A 13852-nucleotide genomic window follows, 5' to 3' on the forward strand; every position below is an offset into this window, starting at 1 on the left:
GCCTCTAACCCAAGGTGTATATATATATATATATATATATATATATATATATATATATATATATATATATATTGTAGATCAATTTTTAAGGAGATAAAGATTGCAATGGTAAGAGCAAATGTGGTGGAGGACCGGGAAGCTGAGGTGGAGGACCGGTCACCACAAAAGTTTAGCATCAACTACAATGGTAGAACATGAATATGCACGAGGAGAAAAACAACTTTTAGAAGCGACAATTGTCGCTTATAAAAGTAGAAAATCAATGAAAGAGAGTGAGAAGATCTGGAAATTTCTCAAAGAACTAAAATGAATCGATGACGAAAAATATGCACGATTTTATAGTATGACCTAGGTTTTATAAGTGGCAAGTCGCTTCTCCTAGGTCATATGAAACGTACTGCTTCATCATAAAGTTCAAATAAAAAGCGGGAAAAACGCAGCGCTTAAATTTTTTCCAAAATTAGAAGAGACTAATTGTTGCTTCTAATCTCAAAATTTTATTTAAAAAGACTACATCTATAATATTCTGATTTTGTGTTTAGAAGCGGCATTTCGTTTTTAGAAGTGACTTTGTCGTTTCTAAGACCCATGCTGCTTCTGAAAGATGTTCTTTAGTAGTGACGATGGGAACAAGTATGTCAACAATGACTCAATAGAGATAAGCCCCTAGACGAGAATAACTTCAAGCAAATAATACCAAATTTGATTCTTTGAAATATGCCAAACAATAAACAAAAGCTACTGAAGGGTAGCAAAATATAGAGGATTATCTTGTATACCTAGTGAGTTCCCGAGCAAAATGGGTTATGGGGATAAACACACATGACACAAGGGCATCTTTAGTCAGAAGATGAGGGGAAAAAAAGATAAAGAAATTCTACTCCATGACAATTGTAGCTATGGTGAATACCCGACCAAAGGATATTTAATGTTTGCCGGAAGCTAGCTCTTAATAAGAAACTCAAGAAAGAAAAAATAATCAATGGAGAACCTGTTTCATACTCGGTATTTCGTGAATAATTAAATGTGTAGTATGATATGTTGTTACGTGTGTTGTTGGCTTATTTTTTTACTGCAAGTTTATTCGGTAAGATGTCTTGCAATATGTTCCAGGATATGTTGAGACATCATGGCCGTTGTGCGCATAGCTATAATTTCGGCAAGTTTCTTTTTTCTCGAAAATTGTCAAAGGAAGACTTTCTTCATATATATTCTCCGCGTGAATGGGTAAGGAAAACTATTTCGACTTCCAGAGGTGTATGACCACTATGAAAGAGAGCATTTGCCCATAGTGGTCTTTGATGCATTCATTTACACAATTAGTGTTTTAGACGTGCAAGATCGGCAGACTGAAAAACTAATTGTGTAGAGATTGTGGTGTAATACTATGTAAGATATTCATTGTTTTATTAAGCGTTATAATTTCTTTTGGATTTTGTGATTTCGTGATTGGAGTTTCACGAGTGTTGACATCGAAGGATACCAAACACTGGGATAGTGTTTGAGAGTAGAACTGAGGGTATCTCATATTCAGGTGGAGCGTGATTAGAATATCAAACACCGAGAGAGTATTTGAGAGTGGAATTGAGGAGATCTCAGATTCAGTGGTGCTTGATTTAGAATTCACGGGTGGTAATAGGAAAATGGCCTTGAAGCGGAGATCGTTTATATAAGTCCATTGTTGTGCTATTGACTACTTTCATATAGTGAATTTTCTTTTTACTGGGCACGTTGCCCTTCAGAGTAGGTGGTATTGCACGGGACTGAGTTATCATTCTTTGTGTCATTTACTTTTACGCACTATTTTTTATTTATCTGTTTATTGCATCAGAACAGATTGTCGCATACATTGACTCTATATTATGTGCGACATCTTGTCTTTGACTAAACAAAATTTCATGATTATTGATAAAACAAGTTGCACATGTGTGACAAGTATTAATCTTATGGAGAAATTGGCACTAGTTACCTTAAAGCATCTAAGACTCGACTTTGGTGTCAATGAATGGTATACATACATCTATAATGGTTTTAATATCAACTAAGCTTGCAAGTCGTACTTGATTATCTTTTTGTGAAATCGCATGACATACAAAAATCTATATCTAAAGTAAGTACAAATAAAGGTCTCGCATTTAGCTACAAATAAAAATGATCAAGGACTACCCATTCACTTGATAAGGGCACATTACATCCAAAAGGTCCATATGTTGCTTATTTATTGGCACTAGTGTCTCTGTCGCCAATACAAAAATGGTCCTTTAACGAAGCTCAAATAATACACTAGCTCCTCAAGTACATTGCTTCAAAAGAGGTACAACTATGAACTAGCATAGAAATAAACTAGAACACGCGTCTTGTGTCTTGGACTAGAAAAAGTTGTTGATCGTCATATGTTCTTAATAACATCTAATACATGGAGCTAAATAGCTTGTGTCATTGCGTGTAAATTATCATAGATATCTCAAATTGAATTGACAACGAGCAGTAATCCAAAACTTTATATACATATATATATATATATATATATATATATATATATATATATATACTAGCTTGTACCACGTGCTAAGGCACGTGTTTAACTAAGTATTAATTTATATGTATTGAGTTCTGATTTCAAGTTTAAAAGATATTTAATTTATTTTGAAAAATTCATAGACGAAAACGCATATCTGTCTGATAACCGATTACTGCCCGGGCGGAGAGCTGTTCTTGCTTCTTGACCGACAACCAACAAAAGTCCTCAAGGAAGATGCTGTGAGGTAATAGAGATAATAATCCCTAATTAAATTAAAATGTTTTGAGGTACTTATTGTAGATTTTATGCTTATGAGGTACTTGTTGCACTGGAGTACCTTCACTGCCAAGGTATGTCAATCACGCACTGTGCAAAAAGCAACAATTGAGAACCTCTCATAATTTTATTTTTTTGTTTCGTCTCAGTTCGGCAGCTCGTCTCACCATCATCACGTCAGCTCATCTCATCATCAGTTCGTCAACTCATCTCACCATCAGTTCGTCAACTCATCTCACCATCAGTTCGTCAGCTCGTCTCACCATCATCACGTCAGCTCGTCTCATCATCAGTTCGTCAGCTCGTCTCAGTTCGTCAGCTCGTCTCACAATCATCACGTCAGCTCGTCTCATCATCAGTTCGTCAACTCATCTCACCATCATCACGTCAGCTCATCTCACCATCAGTTCGCCAGCTCGTCTCACAATCATCACGTCAGCTCGTCTCACCATCATCACGTCAGCTCGTCTCATCATCAGTTCGTCAACTCATCTCACCATCAGTTCGTCAGCTCATCTCAGCATCAGTTCGCCAGCTCGTCTCACCATCATCACGTCAGCTCGTCTCATCATCAGTTCATCAACTCGTCTCAGTTCTTCAGCTCGTCTCACCATCATCACGTCAGCTCGTCTCATCATCAGTTCGTCAACTCATCTCACCATCATCACGTCAGCTCATCTCACCATCAGTTCGTCAGCTCGTCTCACCATCTCACCATCAGTTCGTCAACTCATCTCACCATCAGTTCGTCAGCTCATCTCACCATCAATGACTATCCAAGTGACGAGCCTCTTCGAACTGTGCAATCCAAGCTCGATTTCTTCATCATACCAAATCAAGCTTGAGGGGGAGTGTAGAAAATCAGTTCGTCAGCTAGTCTCAGTTCGTCAGCTTGTCTCACCATCATCACGTCAGCTCATCTCATCATCAGTTCGTCAACTCATCTCACCATCAGTTCGTCAGCTCATCTCACCATCAGTTTGTCATCTCGTCTCACCATCATCACGTCAGCTCGTCTCATCATCAGTTCGTCAACTCATCTCACCATCAGTTCGTCAGCTCATCTCACCATCAGTTCGTCAGTTCGTCTCACCATCATCACGTCAGCTTGTCTCTTCGAACGGAGCTCTGTTAGCCAATTCCTTGACCGTAACAGGGCATGAATCTGTGGTCCAAAAGTGCGTAAACGCCTTCTCTGATGGTCCTGAACAAAAGCACAAACGAAACGTCACAGAGCTACACACGAAGCCACAGACTCAGACCTGGCATAATCATTAAAGAAATCTAGAACTGCTAAAACACAACTGGATACCAGAAGCATTAACCATTTGTTAAATCAATCTGTGGGAATTTATTTTAAGTTAAAGCAACAATAGACAAAGGCAATTGAATGACCACTAACAATCCTCACAAAATCAGACTTACAAGGTTCAATTTAAATTCAATCAATAATATACAACGAAATCAATCGAAACAAGCACGATTTTGGAATCCCCAAATCAGATGCCAATTTCAAACCCTAGAAATAACAATTAAAAAAACCCTAATTTACAAACCTAAAACTCTAGAGGCCGACGACGAAGAGAGCGGAATCGGGCGACCGAGATTCTTCGGAAGCGTCGTTGCCAGCGAGGAAAGAGCAGAGGTCGGCGCGGCGGAGGAGGAAGAGTCCTGTCAAGTCGCGCAGAAGACTCGGAGCTCGTCGGCACTCGCGCTGTGCTCACGTCGGAAGCGCGTGTCGGGAGAGTGCGGGGACAGAGAGACAATAGGCGAGAGATAGAGATGGCGGCGCCTGGTCGCTGGTCGCGCGGTCGGCAGAGGCGCGCGCGCAGTCGGGGTTGGCGCTCGCGCGAGAGAGAGGAAGAGAGGACGAAGAAGAGGGAGCGGGTGAGAGAGAGGAAGACGGGGAAAGGGTGGTGGCGTTGTTCAGGAGAGAGGGGGCGAGAATCAGTGAGAGAAGAAGAAAGAGAAAGAGAGCGGTGAGGTGAGGTGAGGAAGAATGGAGAAGAAGAAATTGAGGAAGCAATTGAGAACGTGGTAAGGATAAAACTTATATACGTGTAAAATTATAATTGGTTTATGTTATGAACAGTAAATGAATAGTAAACCATCATTTTGATTTCTAAGTATAAAGTAGATATATATATATATATATATATATATATATATATATATATATATGTATTTTCTAAAAGGGATTCTTAACATTGCGATTCTTAAGCAATTGGGGGCGAGTAGGCAAACATCATGCACATTAACCAAAAAGGTTGAGAAGTGACTTTGGGGGCATCGGAAAAGTGACGATGATCGGCTCCATTGAAGTCGATAAAAATTTGTACCGGCGGTAACACTCGGAGCCATCAGGCCTGGACTGTTCTGCACTTGAGAAATTCTAAACAAAATGAAATGGGAGAAAACAAATTTAAGCTTAGCCAAATCATGGGCCTCTGGTGTAAACGGAGGCCTCTAATTGTAAGGGAGCTTTTTTTTGTCTCACTATAAATCTTATGTCGCAGCCTAGCTAGTGGCAATCATCATTATGAGGAATGACTGGGGCAAAATTTCATTATCAATTTCTTATCACTCTAATTAACTCAGCACCCGAATTCTATAGCATCAAGTCGAAGCTGTGGAAAAATAAGAGAAATAGGTATTTATCTAATGATATCCTTAATTTAATTGCTTCAATGATAGAATTCGGGAAACCTTTGTCTTTTCTGAAACATGATAGAGATAAAAGTTGATATTGCATTTATGCAATATTCTTTTCTATTTAGTTGTGCAAGAAAGATTAGATGGTACAGGTTTAATCGGTCCATGGTCTAGAAGTTTATTATATTACACGTTTACATATGCGTGTGTACGGAGTAATAAACTCAGCATTTGCTGCTTAGAATATTATTCTAGAAACATTCTAAACCCACTTTTGGCCGAACATTGTAAGTTTTGAGAGTGATATTAAGATACTCCTCGATGCTATTATCGGAACTACACAGCCTCTATGGTCAATTCAATGCCGATGGGTCTTTGTTTATGGAGCTATGAAAAATATTGAGTTTAACCACATTTATCGTAAAAGTAATATTCCGGCGGATGCTTTAAGCAAATATGATTATTCTCTAGATTATTTATCGATTATTAATTTTTTTGACATTCCTTTAAATATTCGAAGTATAATTGTAAAAATAGTAAGGGGTATAGATATCACAAGAGTATTGTATAATCTATATTTTCATGCTATTTTATTTTTTTTCTAGTTTTTCTTATTTTATTTTTTTAATAAATTTGTATTTACGGTTTTTTTTTTCTGTCACATGTGAGGGTTTTGGATAAAATTTTCATGGTTAAAAAAAAAACCACCTTAGTCATGAAAAACTCTTTTAACTATTAATTTAAAGGAGACGCACTTTTAGAAGTATTTTATTTATAGTAATAGCTCCAGCCCTATAAATATAAAAAAAAAAAAAAAAAATCGACTGTTAAGTTCGTGATCACATTACCAAATATTTGTAAAAGCTATCCTAAAACACTATAAAGCATTACCCCAATGAACATTAACTTTTAGTGCTATATGTAAATGGTTCGTGTGATCCCATTAGCTTTTACTAATCCTACAAGTCTCGTGACATCACGCTGAGAGCATGCATTAGTCTACAAAAGTTTAATTGATCTACATATATTATATTATTTTAAGCCGAACCAGTCCCCACTAGCTAGTATATTGGATTTTGCACGCTTATAAGTCTTCAATGGTTTCCCATTGCTTTTTTAAATTTTTTTTTTTTTTTTTTTCAGTTAATTTTAATCGTAGAGTGGAAGCTACATCATATTAGCTGTAGTATAATAAATCAACTCCATTTCATCTCATGGTTGACATGTGAACAAGTGCTAATGGCACTTCTTAGTGCGACTGACCATAGCATCTTCTAAGCTCTAGAATAGCAAGAAGAGGTGTACAACTTGTTAATGGTAAACAGATTCAGAAACCATAGAGTTAAAAAAAAAAAAGGAAAATCCTACTATACTGTGTTTCATACTTTAATTCTGCCAATCAAAGTATCATTTAGTTAAGGAATCCAATTAAATATGTATTACTTTTCTAAATTAAAATTTGTTCTTTAATGTTTATTGTTTTAATGGTTAATAGTTTATTTTATGAATATGGAGACTTGGACATATAACACATTTAAACTCCATACGTTAATATTTTAAATGAAGTTTCTATAAATTAAGAAAATAGTCTAAAATCAAACAAGACGTATGCGCCATATTTTAGAGATGTATGTAAGAATTGGATTTTTTTTATATATTTGAATAATTAAGTTAGAATTTTAATTGAAAGCAGTTATTTAACTAATGACAACAGTTTTTTCTTTCACTTTTATATGAAAATAAATCAAAGTTGTTCAAAGAACAAACTAATCAGAAGAGTTAGTTTTTTAAAATTCTAAGTAACTAAGCCACTAAAATTTAGTGAACTGCTAAATAGCCAATTTTTTTTGTTAATTATAAGTAAACAGTCATTCAGATGATGTATTGAAAAATTCAAGCATTCCATATATACTTCTTTATATATTATGTAGATTTGGGCATGTTAATAAAAAGACATGACTATTTACTTAAAATTAACGAAATGTTATTTATATAACAATTTTATTATGTTTATAAGGCTGTATATATATAATCTTTTTTTCTTCATCTTAATAATGCTTATATATCATTTTTATTTTTAATAACTGGTAAATTAATATTCATTATATATGACTAATATATCTTTACCATATAATCAAATAATAAATGTTAATAATGCATTATATTTTGACTGTCATGATCAAGCTCAACTTTAGAGTTCTTTTTCTATATAAGTCGAATGAAATAAGGAAGAAAAAATACAAAATATATAGTCAAATAGCTATTATTAATTAGAAATATAGTTCGTATATATATATATATATATATATATATATATATATATATATTAAACATAATGTAACTCATGCCTAAATCTATTGACGCATATATATATATATATATATATATATATATATATTCATAATTTACAATATTCTTTAAGTTTTTAATAAATAAAAAAATTTAAATAAACTATATGTCTAATTCCCAGAGCAGATAATTTTTTTTGTACATGTATATGCATATATAGGGTTGGTGTATTTTCAACAAAAATCTCTAACCAATCTTTTTATAATTTTTTTCCTAGAAATCAAAATCTAAATATTTCAAACTATTTATTTTGAGCTAAGTTCTAAACATTTATTTGTCATAAAATAACAATAAATGTACATATATATGCTTTCTCTCGCTCTATGAACAGTCGAGACTTTGAAGAACATCCGAAAAGGCCGAGTTCATTGCATATCTATATATATATATATATATAAACTATTGAATGATGTTATCTTCTAAATAAATATCTAGATATCAATTATATATTGCTTAAGCGTTTGAGTAATCAAGCTAGCATACATTGCCTGTAATTATGACAAACAATGAACTCCATTTACTCCACTAAACTCGAGTCAACCACTAAAAAATCAGCATCAAACCATCACTTTTTTTTGTCATTTTTAACACGTTGATAATTAACAGTTAAAATACTTCATTTTTATACACGTATGACACTAATTAATCACGTCATGCTCTTGTGGTGGAGATGTGAAAAGCAATAAGCTACTGGTGATAATTAATTAGTCAATATATGCAGGCAGCCCCATATTTTCTTTCTAGTTCCTTAAAGCAATAGTAAAGTGGCCATTGACGTTTCTTATGAGTAAATAAAAGTCTTCCATTGTAAGTAATGATATTGCCGAATAATTAGTGAATCATCATCTTGAATAAAAAAAAAATCATATGCACACACTTAACAGTTACAACCCACTAACACAAAAATGAGTCCACACTATATATCACCACATACCATCATTTTCAACTTTCTCTATCTCTCAGAATACAGCAAAATATGGAAAACCTAATATCATCTCAACCCTCACTCATGATCAAGTTGATCGCCACAGTGCTCCTCATAATCTCTTCCCAATCTCCCCAAACAACATGCCTAACCATCGATCTCGGTCTCGGAGGTCTATTACCGCCGATCTCAGCCCCGACGTTGGTCCCGGACCTTCTAAACTTCCTTGACCAGAAACTCGCACTGGTTTTCCCGGTAATCCAAGCTTTCAAGAACACAATAACCTTGGACCCTTTGGGGATCACGAAAACATGGACGGGCTCCGATATCTGCAGCTACGCCGGGTTCTACTGCGGCGCCACACCCGAGAACTCCTCCGCCACCGTCGTGGCCTCCGTTGACTTCAACGGCTTCGGACTCTCCGCCCCGACTCTCGACGCCTTCCTCTCCGGACTCCCTGACCTCGCCGTCTTCCACGCCAACTCCAACAAATTCTCCGGCTCGATCTCCCCGGCTGCCGCCAAAGCGCTTACGTATCTCTACGAGCTTGACATCAGCAACAATGGCTTCCTTGGGCCTTTCCCTGGAGCCGCCTTCGCCGCCGCCGCGTCTCACTCTCTCACCTTCCTCGACGCACGTTTCAATGGTTTCTCCGGCACGGTCCCGCCGGAGCTCTTCCGGATAGAGACCCTGGACTTTCTCTTCCTTAATGACAACGCATTCGTTGGTTCTATCCCCGATGCCCTAGGCTCCTCCCGGGCCAGGTACGCTGCGTTTAGTCCCTATAGTTTTCTCTTCATTATGAACCCTTAAGTTCTTTTCTTTTGTGTAACAAAACTAAAACCTGGCCCTTTTTAATTTTCTTGGCTTATTATAAGGTTACAAATTAATAACAACTATCTCTAGGATCTAAAATTGTTTTATAATCAATTGATCCTATAATGTCCCCTGGATTACATTAATTTTTATATATTGAACTGAACGTGTTAACTATTAGCATGTTTATGTTGAGGGGAGTTAAGACTTGAGATAAATGATTTTTTTTAGTTACTTTTTTTCTAATTAAATTTATAAAATGAATTAAAGAAAATGTCTAAAACGAGACTAAAACAGATCGGTGTAATACAGTTTGATCTGATTATGTTTATTTCCTTATTCCATAAGAGTGGGTATCAAGAATTTAAAGCAGTCCGATCCAATTTTGAAATGATGAGACCATGCTCACCCACCCCCAACTTTTGCATATCTAAATTTAATTTTCATGGATTCATTCATGCAGGTACGTGACTCTCGCAAACAACAAACTCACCGGACCGATCCCCCAAAGCATCGGCGGCGCAGCAGCGACACTCACGGAGCTTCTCCTCCGAGGAAACTCCCTCTCCGGTTGCCTTCCCTACGAGCTCGGCCTCCTGAGAAAGGCGGTGCTATTCGACGCCGAGGACAACCTCTTGACCGGCCAAATCCCACGCTCCTTCCAGTGCCTGACCAGCCTCGAGGTTCTCAACCTCGCCGGAAACCGGCTCTACGGCGCCGTCCCCGAGGCCATCTGCGGCCTCGGGAGCCTCGCCAACTTCTCCCTCGCCGGGAACTACTTCACGTGGGTGGGTCCCGCGTGCAGGAAGCTCGTCGGTCTCGGGATCCTTGACGTAAAGGGGAACTGCGTACGGGGATTGCCGGAGCAGCGATCGGAAAGCGAGTGCTCGCTGTTCTACAAGGTGCCTCGGAGCTGCGCTAACGCTAATTCGTTCAACCTGGTTCCGTGCTCCGACAAGGCGCCGAATAGAAGCCCACCGACTCGGCCGCGTCCGCAGAGGAAGTTGGTTTCTTACGCCGCGCTGTCTCGCCGGAGACTCACCATGGAATTTTGACATATATATTAATGTTCTAGTGAGGGATTATATGTAATGGCCGATGTTTTTTTTTCCTAATAAAATAATTAAGCATGTTTAAGCTAAATAGTTAATAAAGTTAACAGAATTGTAAAAAAGTTGAAGTTTGTAGTATTAGTTGAAATGTGCAATTATCAAATTTTAATAATTTTTTTTATGTTGTGATTTCTGAAAAAATGTTTTTGAAAAGTAAAAATTATTATTTCTTTGAAAATTTAAAATTTTGACTATTTAGCTAATCAATTAGTTTTGACTATTTTGTTAATTAATTATTTTTAAATAATTATTATTATAATTAGCCAATAATTAAACCATAGTCGGTTCTAGCGTAAGAGACTTAAATGCGCGAACTTTATTGTCCAATGAAGCGATGCCACGTACATACATAATAATATAATTCTATATGTGCACAGATTTGGGTTTCGTCAAGGGGTTTGACAATATTAAGCCTAAGTACACAAGAATTAAATTAATTACACGCGTGAGATGACTTGGTTTCAAAGTCGGAATAGGATTCCTACTCATACAAGGACCGCAGTTCTTTCAATACAACTTGCCTATAAATAAACCCCAATAATCTCACAATTAGGGCTCATTATAACACACTCTTTCAATCGGCAATCTCTGGAAACCGGTGATCAACGACAATGTCGACGACAAAGAACGACGGAGCAGTGATTGAGTGGGAGAAGAAGAGTGAATGTTGTGCGGCGAAGAAGAAGAGGTTTGAGATGAGGAAGTGGAACGCGGTGGCGATGTGGGCGTGGGACATGAACGTCGACAACTGTGCCATCTGCCGAAACCACATCATGGATTTCTGCATCGAGTGCCAAGCCAACAACCCCGTCACCGTCGCCGACCGAGACTCCGGCGAGTGCACCGTCGCCTGGGGACAGTGCAACCACGCTTTCCACTTCCACTGCATCTCTTCTTGGCTCCAAAACCGAGAATCTTGCCCTCTCGATAACTCCGACTGGGAGTTTCAGAAGTACGGCCAGTAAACATATACCCGATCGATGGACAAAGCTTTTTCACTTTTAACATTTTTTTTTTGTAATCTTATATTATTCTTATGATTATTTAGTAGCGCCATGATTGTAAGTTGGTGATATTTAGTACAGTATATCAATTATCAAAAACCTATTGCATTTATTACGATTCCTTTGTTGCCTAATTTTCACAAGAAAACTACACAAGAATATAAAGTACCGGTCATAAACAAAGGACCAAACTATCCTCACTTAAACAGAGTTAGTGAGGGCATAATAGAGTTTGAATAGCGTGGTTGCTGGTGTTTACTTTAATATGTACTGCACTAGTCATAGTATGCCATGTGACACAAGTAGTTGGAATTCTGTTACAAGTTCAAGTCTAGTATAAAGTGTAATCGATCTCAATTGAGACAGTAAATGAGAAAATTCTTCTCTTCATCTCATTCATTCTTTCTCTCTCTACATTGGATTCTTGAAATTTGTTATGGTATCAGAGCACGTTTCACCGACTATGGAAAGCCCTTCGTCGGTTTCGATCGGATCTTCGTCAACAAGATCTGGACCAGTGATGTTCACTCACGCTCTCTCGATCAAGCTCAATCAAGACAACTTTCTGCTATGGAGTCATCAAGTTCTCGCCGCAATCAGAGGCCACAAACTCCTCAATTTTATCAAGAGCTCAACGAAACCACCGGATTTCCTCTCCGATGATGATCGGAAGACCGGAACTGTGAACGCCGAGTTCCTAGAGCATGATCAACAAGATCAGCTTCTTCTTTCATGGCTTCTCTCTTCCATGTCCGAAACTCTCCTCACTCAGATGATTGGCTGCAACGAATCGCACAAAGTCTGGTCTAAACTAGAACAGTACTTCACCGTCACCACCAAAGCGAGAATCAAACAACGCAAAGGAGATCTGGCTGCAACAAAGAAGGGATCGAAGTCAATGAATGACTACCTACTCCAAATCAAGACCACAATTGACCTACTAGCGTCAATTGGGGAAGAAATCTCTGATGAAAATCACGTTGATGCTATCTTTGAAGGCCTAGGGCCAGATTACAATTCCTTCATCACCTCCATTGAAACACGAAAAGAAAGCTTTAGTATCGCAGAAATTGAAGCTCTTCTCCTCAGTCAAGAAAGGCGAATTGCCAAACAACACAGCGAACTCGACTCTGCAACAACACAATTGGCTAATCTTGCTTCCACAGACGCATCTCAGCATCGGTCGCAAAGTTCTCGGCCAAACACTCCGTCTCCGACTTTCTCAGGCAACACCAGAGGTCGTGGTCGACTTGGCCGTGGTCGAGGTCGTGTTCAGTGTGCCGTCAGCATTTTCTTTTACCCTGTACACCCACTTGCATCCTATAGCACGCCTGATGAAACGCTTAAAAACAAACCCGCTTAACAATTACTTGAACAATAAGTAATGAAAGCTGAGAATGCAAAAGTGAAACAAATGCTATATGAGCAAGCTTTGTAACTGAAACTCTGTAGTCTCAATACTCCCCCTCAAGATGGACGATAAATGTTCTTGAGGAACATCTTGGACATAACAGAATTCAGGCTTGGAGCTGGAAGAGGTTTAGTAAAAACGTCCGCCCACTGATGATGTGTTCTAACCAGGAGCAACTTCAAATCTCCGCGCTGCAAATGTTCACGGACAAAATAGAGGTCAATCTCTATGTGTTTTGTCCGTTCATGGAAAGAGGGATTTGAGGCGATGTGAAAAGCAGCCTGGTTATCTCAGAACAACACCGTAGGACCGGTCAACACAACTTTCAGATCTTGTAAAAGTTGTGTGAGCCAGAGGAGTTCACTTCTAGTAGTGGCAAGAGCTCAATACTCCGATTCGGCTGATGATCGGGAAACTGTAGTCTGCTTCTTTAACTTCCAAGAGATGAGAGCATCTCCTAAGAAAACGCAATACCCCGTAACATACCTTCTTGTGTCACTGCACGTTGCCCAATCAGCATCTGAGAAACCCCATAACTGTGTAGAAGAAGCAGCTGAATAGAACAATCCCAGTCCTGTAGTCCCTTTAATGTACCTGAGTAGATGGTGAGTAGCCTGTAAGTGTAAGTCACTAGGAGCCTTTAAAAACTGGCTCAGGGCATTGACTGAGTATGTAAAATCCGGACGAGATATGGTCAAATACAGCAGTCTGCCTATAAGGCTCCTATAGTGTGTAGGATCAGATAAGGGAACACCATAAACAGAATTAAGGCTATGTCTTGGATTC

General features: G+C 38.1%; 1 protein-coding gene and 1 pseudogene across 1 annotated transcript; both read left to right on the top strand.

Moving 5' to 3' along the window:
* The first annotated feature begins 8730 nt into the window (after positions 1–8730).
* LOC149389215 (uncharacterized protein At4g06744-like) lies at positions 8731–10718 on the top strand. Its single transcript, XM_089623715.1, has 2 exons — positions 8731–9487; positions 10003–10718. Exons 1-2 carry the CDS (start codon positions 8775–8777, stop codon positions 10592–10594), a joined length of 1305 nt encoding a protein of 434 aa, XP_089479841.1. The 5' UTR covers positions 8731–8774; the 3' UTR covers positions 10595–10718.
* A 491-nt stretch (positions 10719–11209) lies between these two features.
* On the top strand, positions 11210–11616 carry LOC149389216 (uncharacterized; annotated as a pseudogene).
* The last annotated feature ends 2236 nt before the right edge of the window (positions 11617–13852 follow it).

The sequence above is a fragment of the Urtica dioica genome, chromosome 8 (genome assembly GCF_054948205.1).
Source record: "Urtica dioica subsp. dioica isolate 48M chromosome 8, U.dioica_male_clone48M_v1_H2, whole genome shotgun sequence".
Classification (NCBI taxonomy): Eukaryota; Viridiplantae; Streptophyta; class Magnoliopsida; order Rosales; family Urticaceae; genus Urtica; species Urtica dioica.

Coding starts and splice junctions, on each gene's coding strand:
- LOC149389215 (XM_089623715.1), top strand. CDS start 8,775: ATGGAAAACCTAATATCATCTCAACCCTCACTCATGATCAAGTTGATC. Junction 9,488..10,002: donor CTAGGCTCCTCCCGGGCCAG/GTACGCTGCGTT, acceptor TCATTCATGCAG/GTACGTGACTCTCGCAAACA.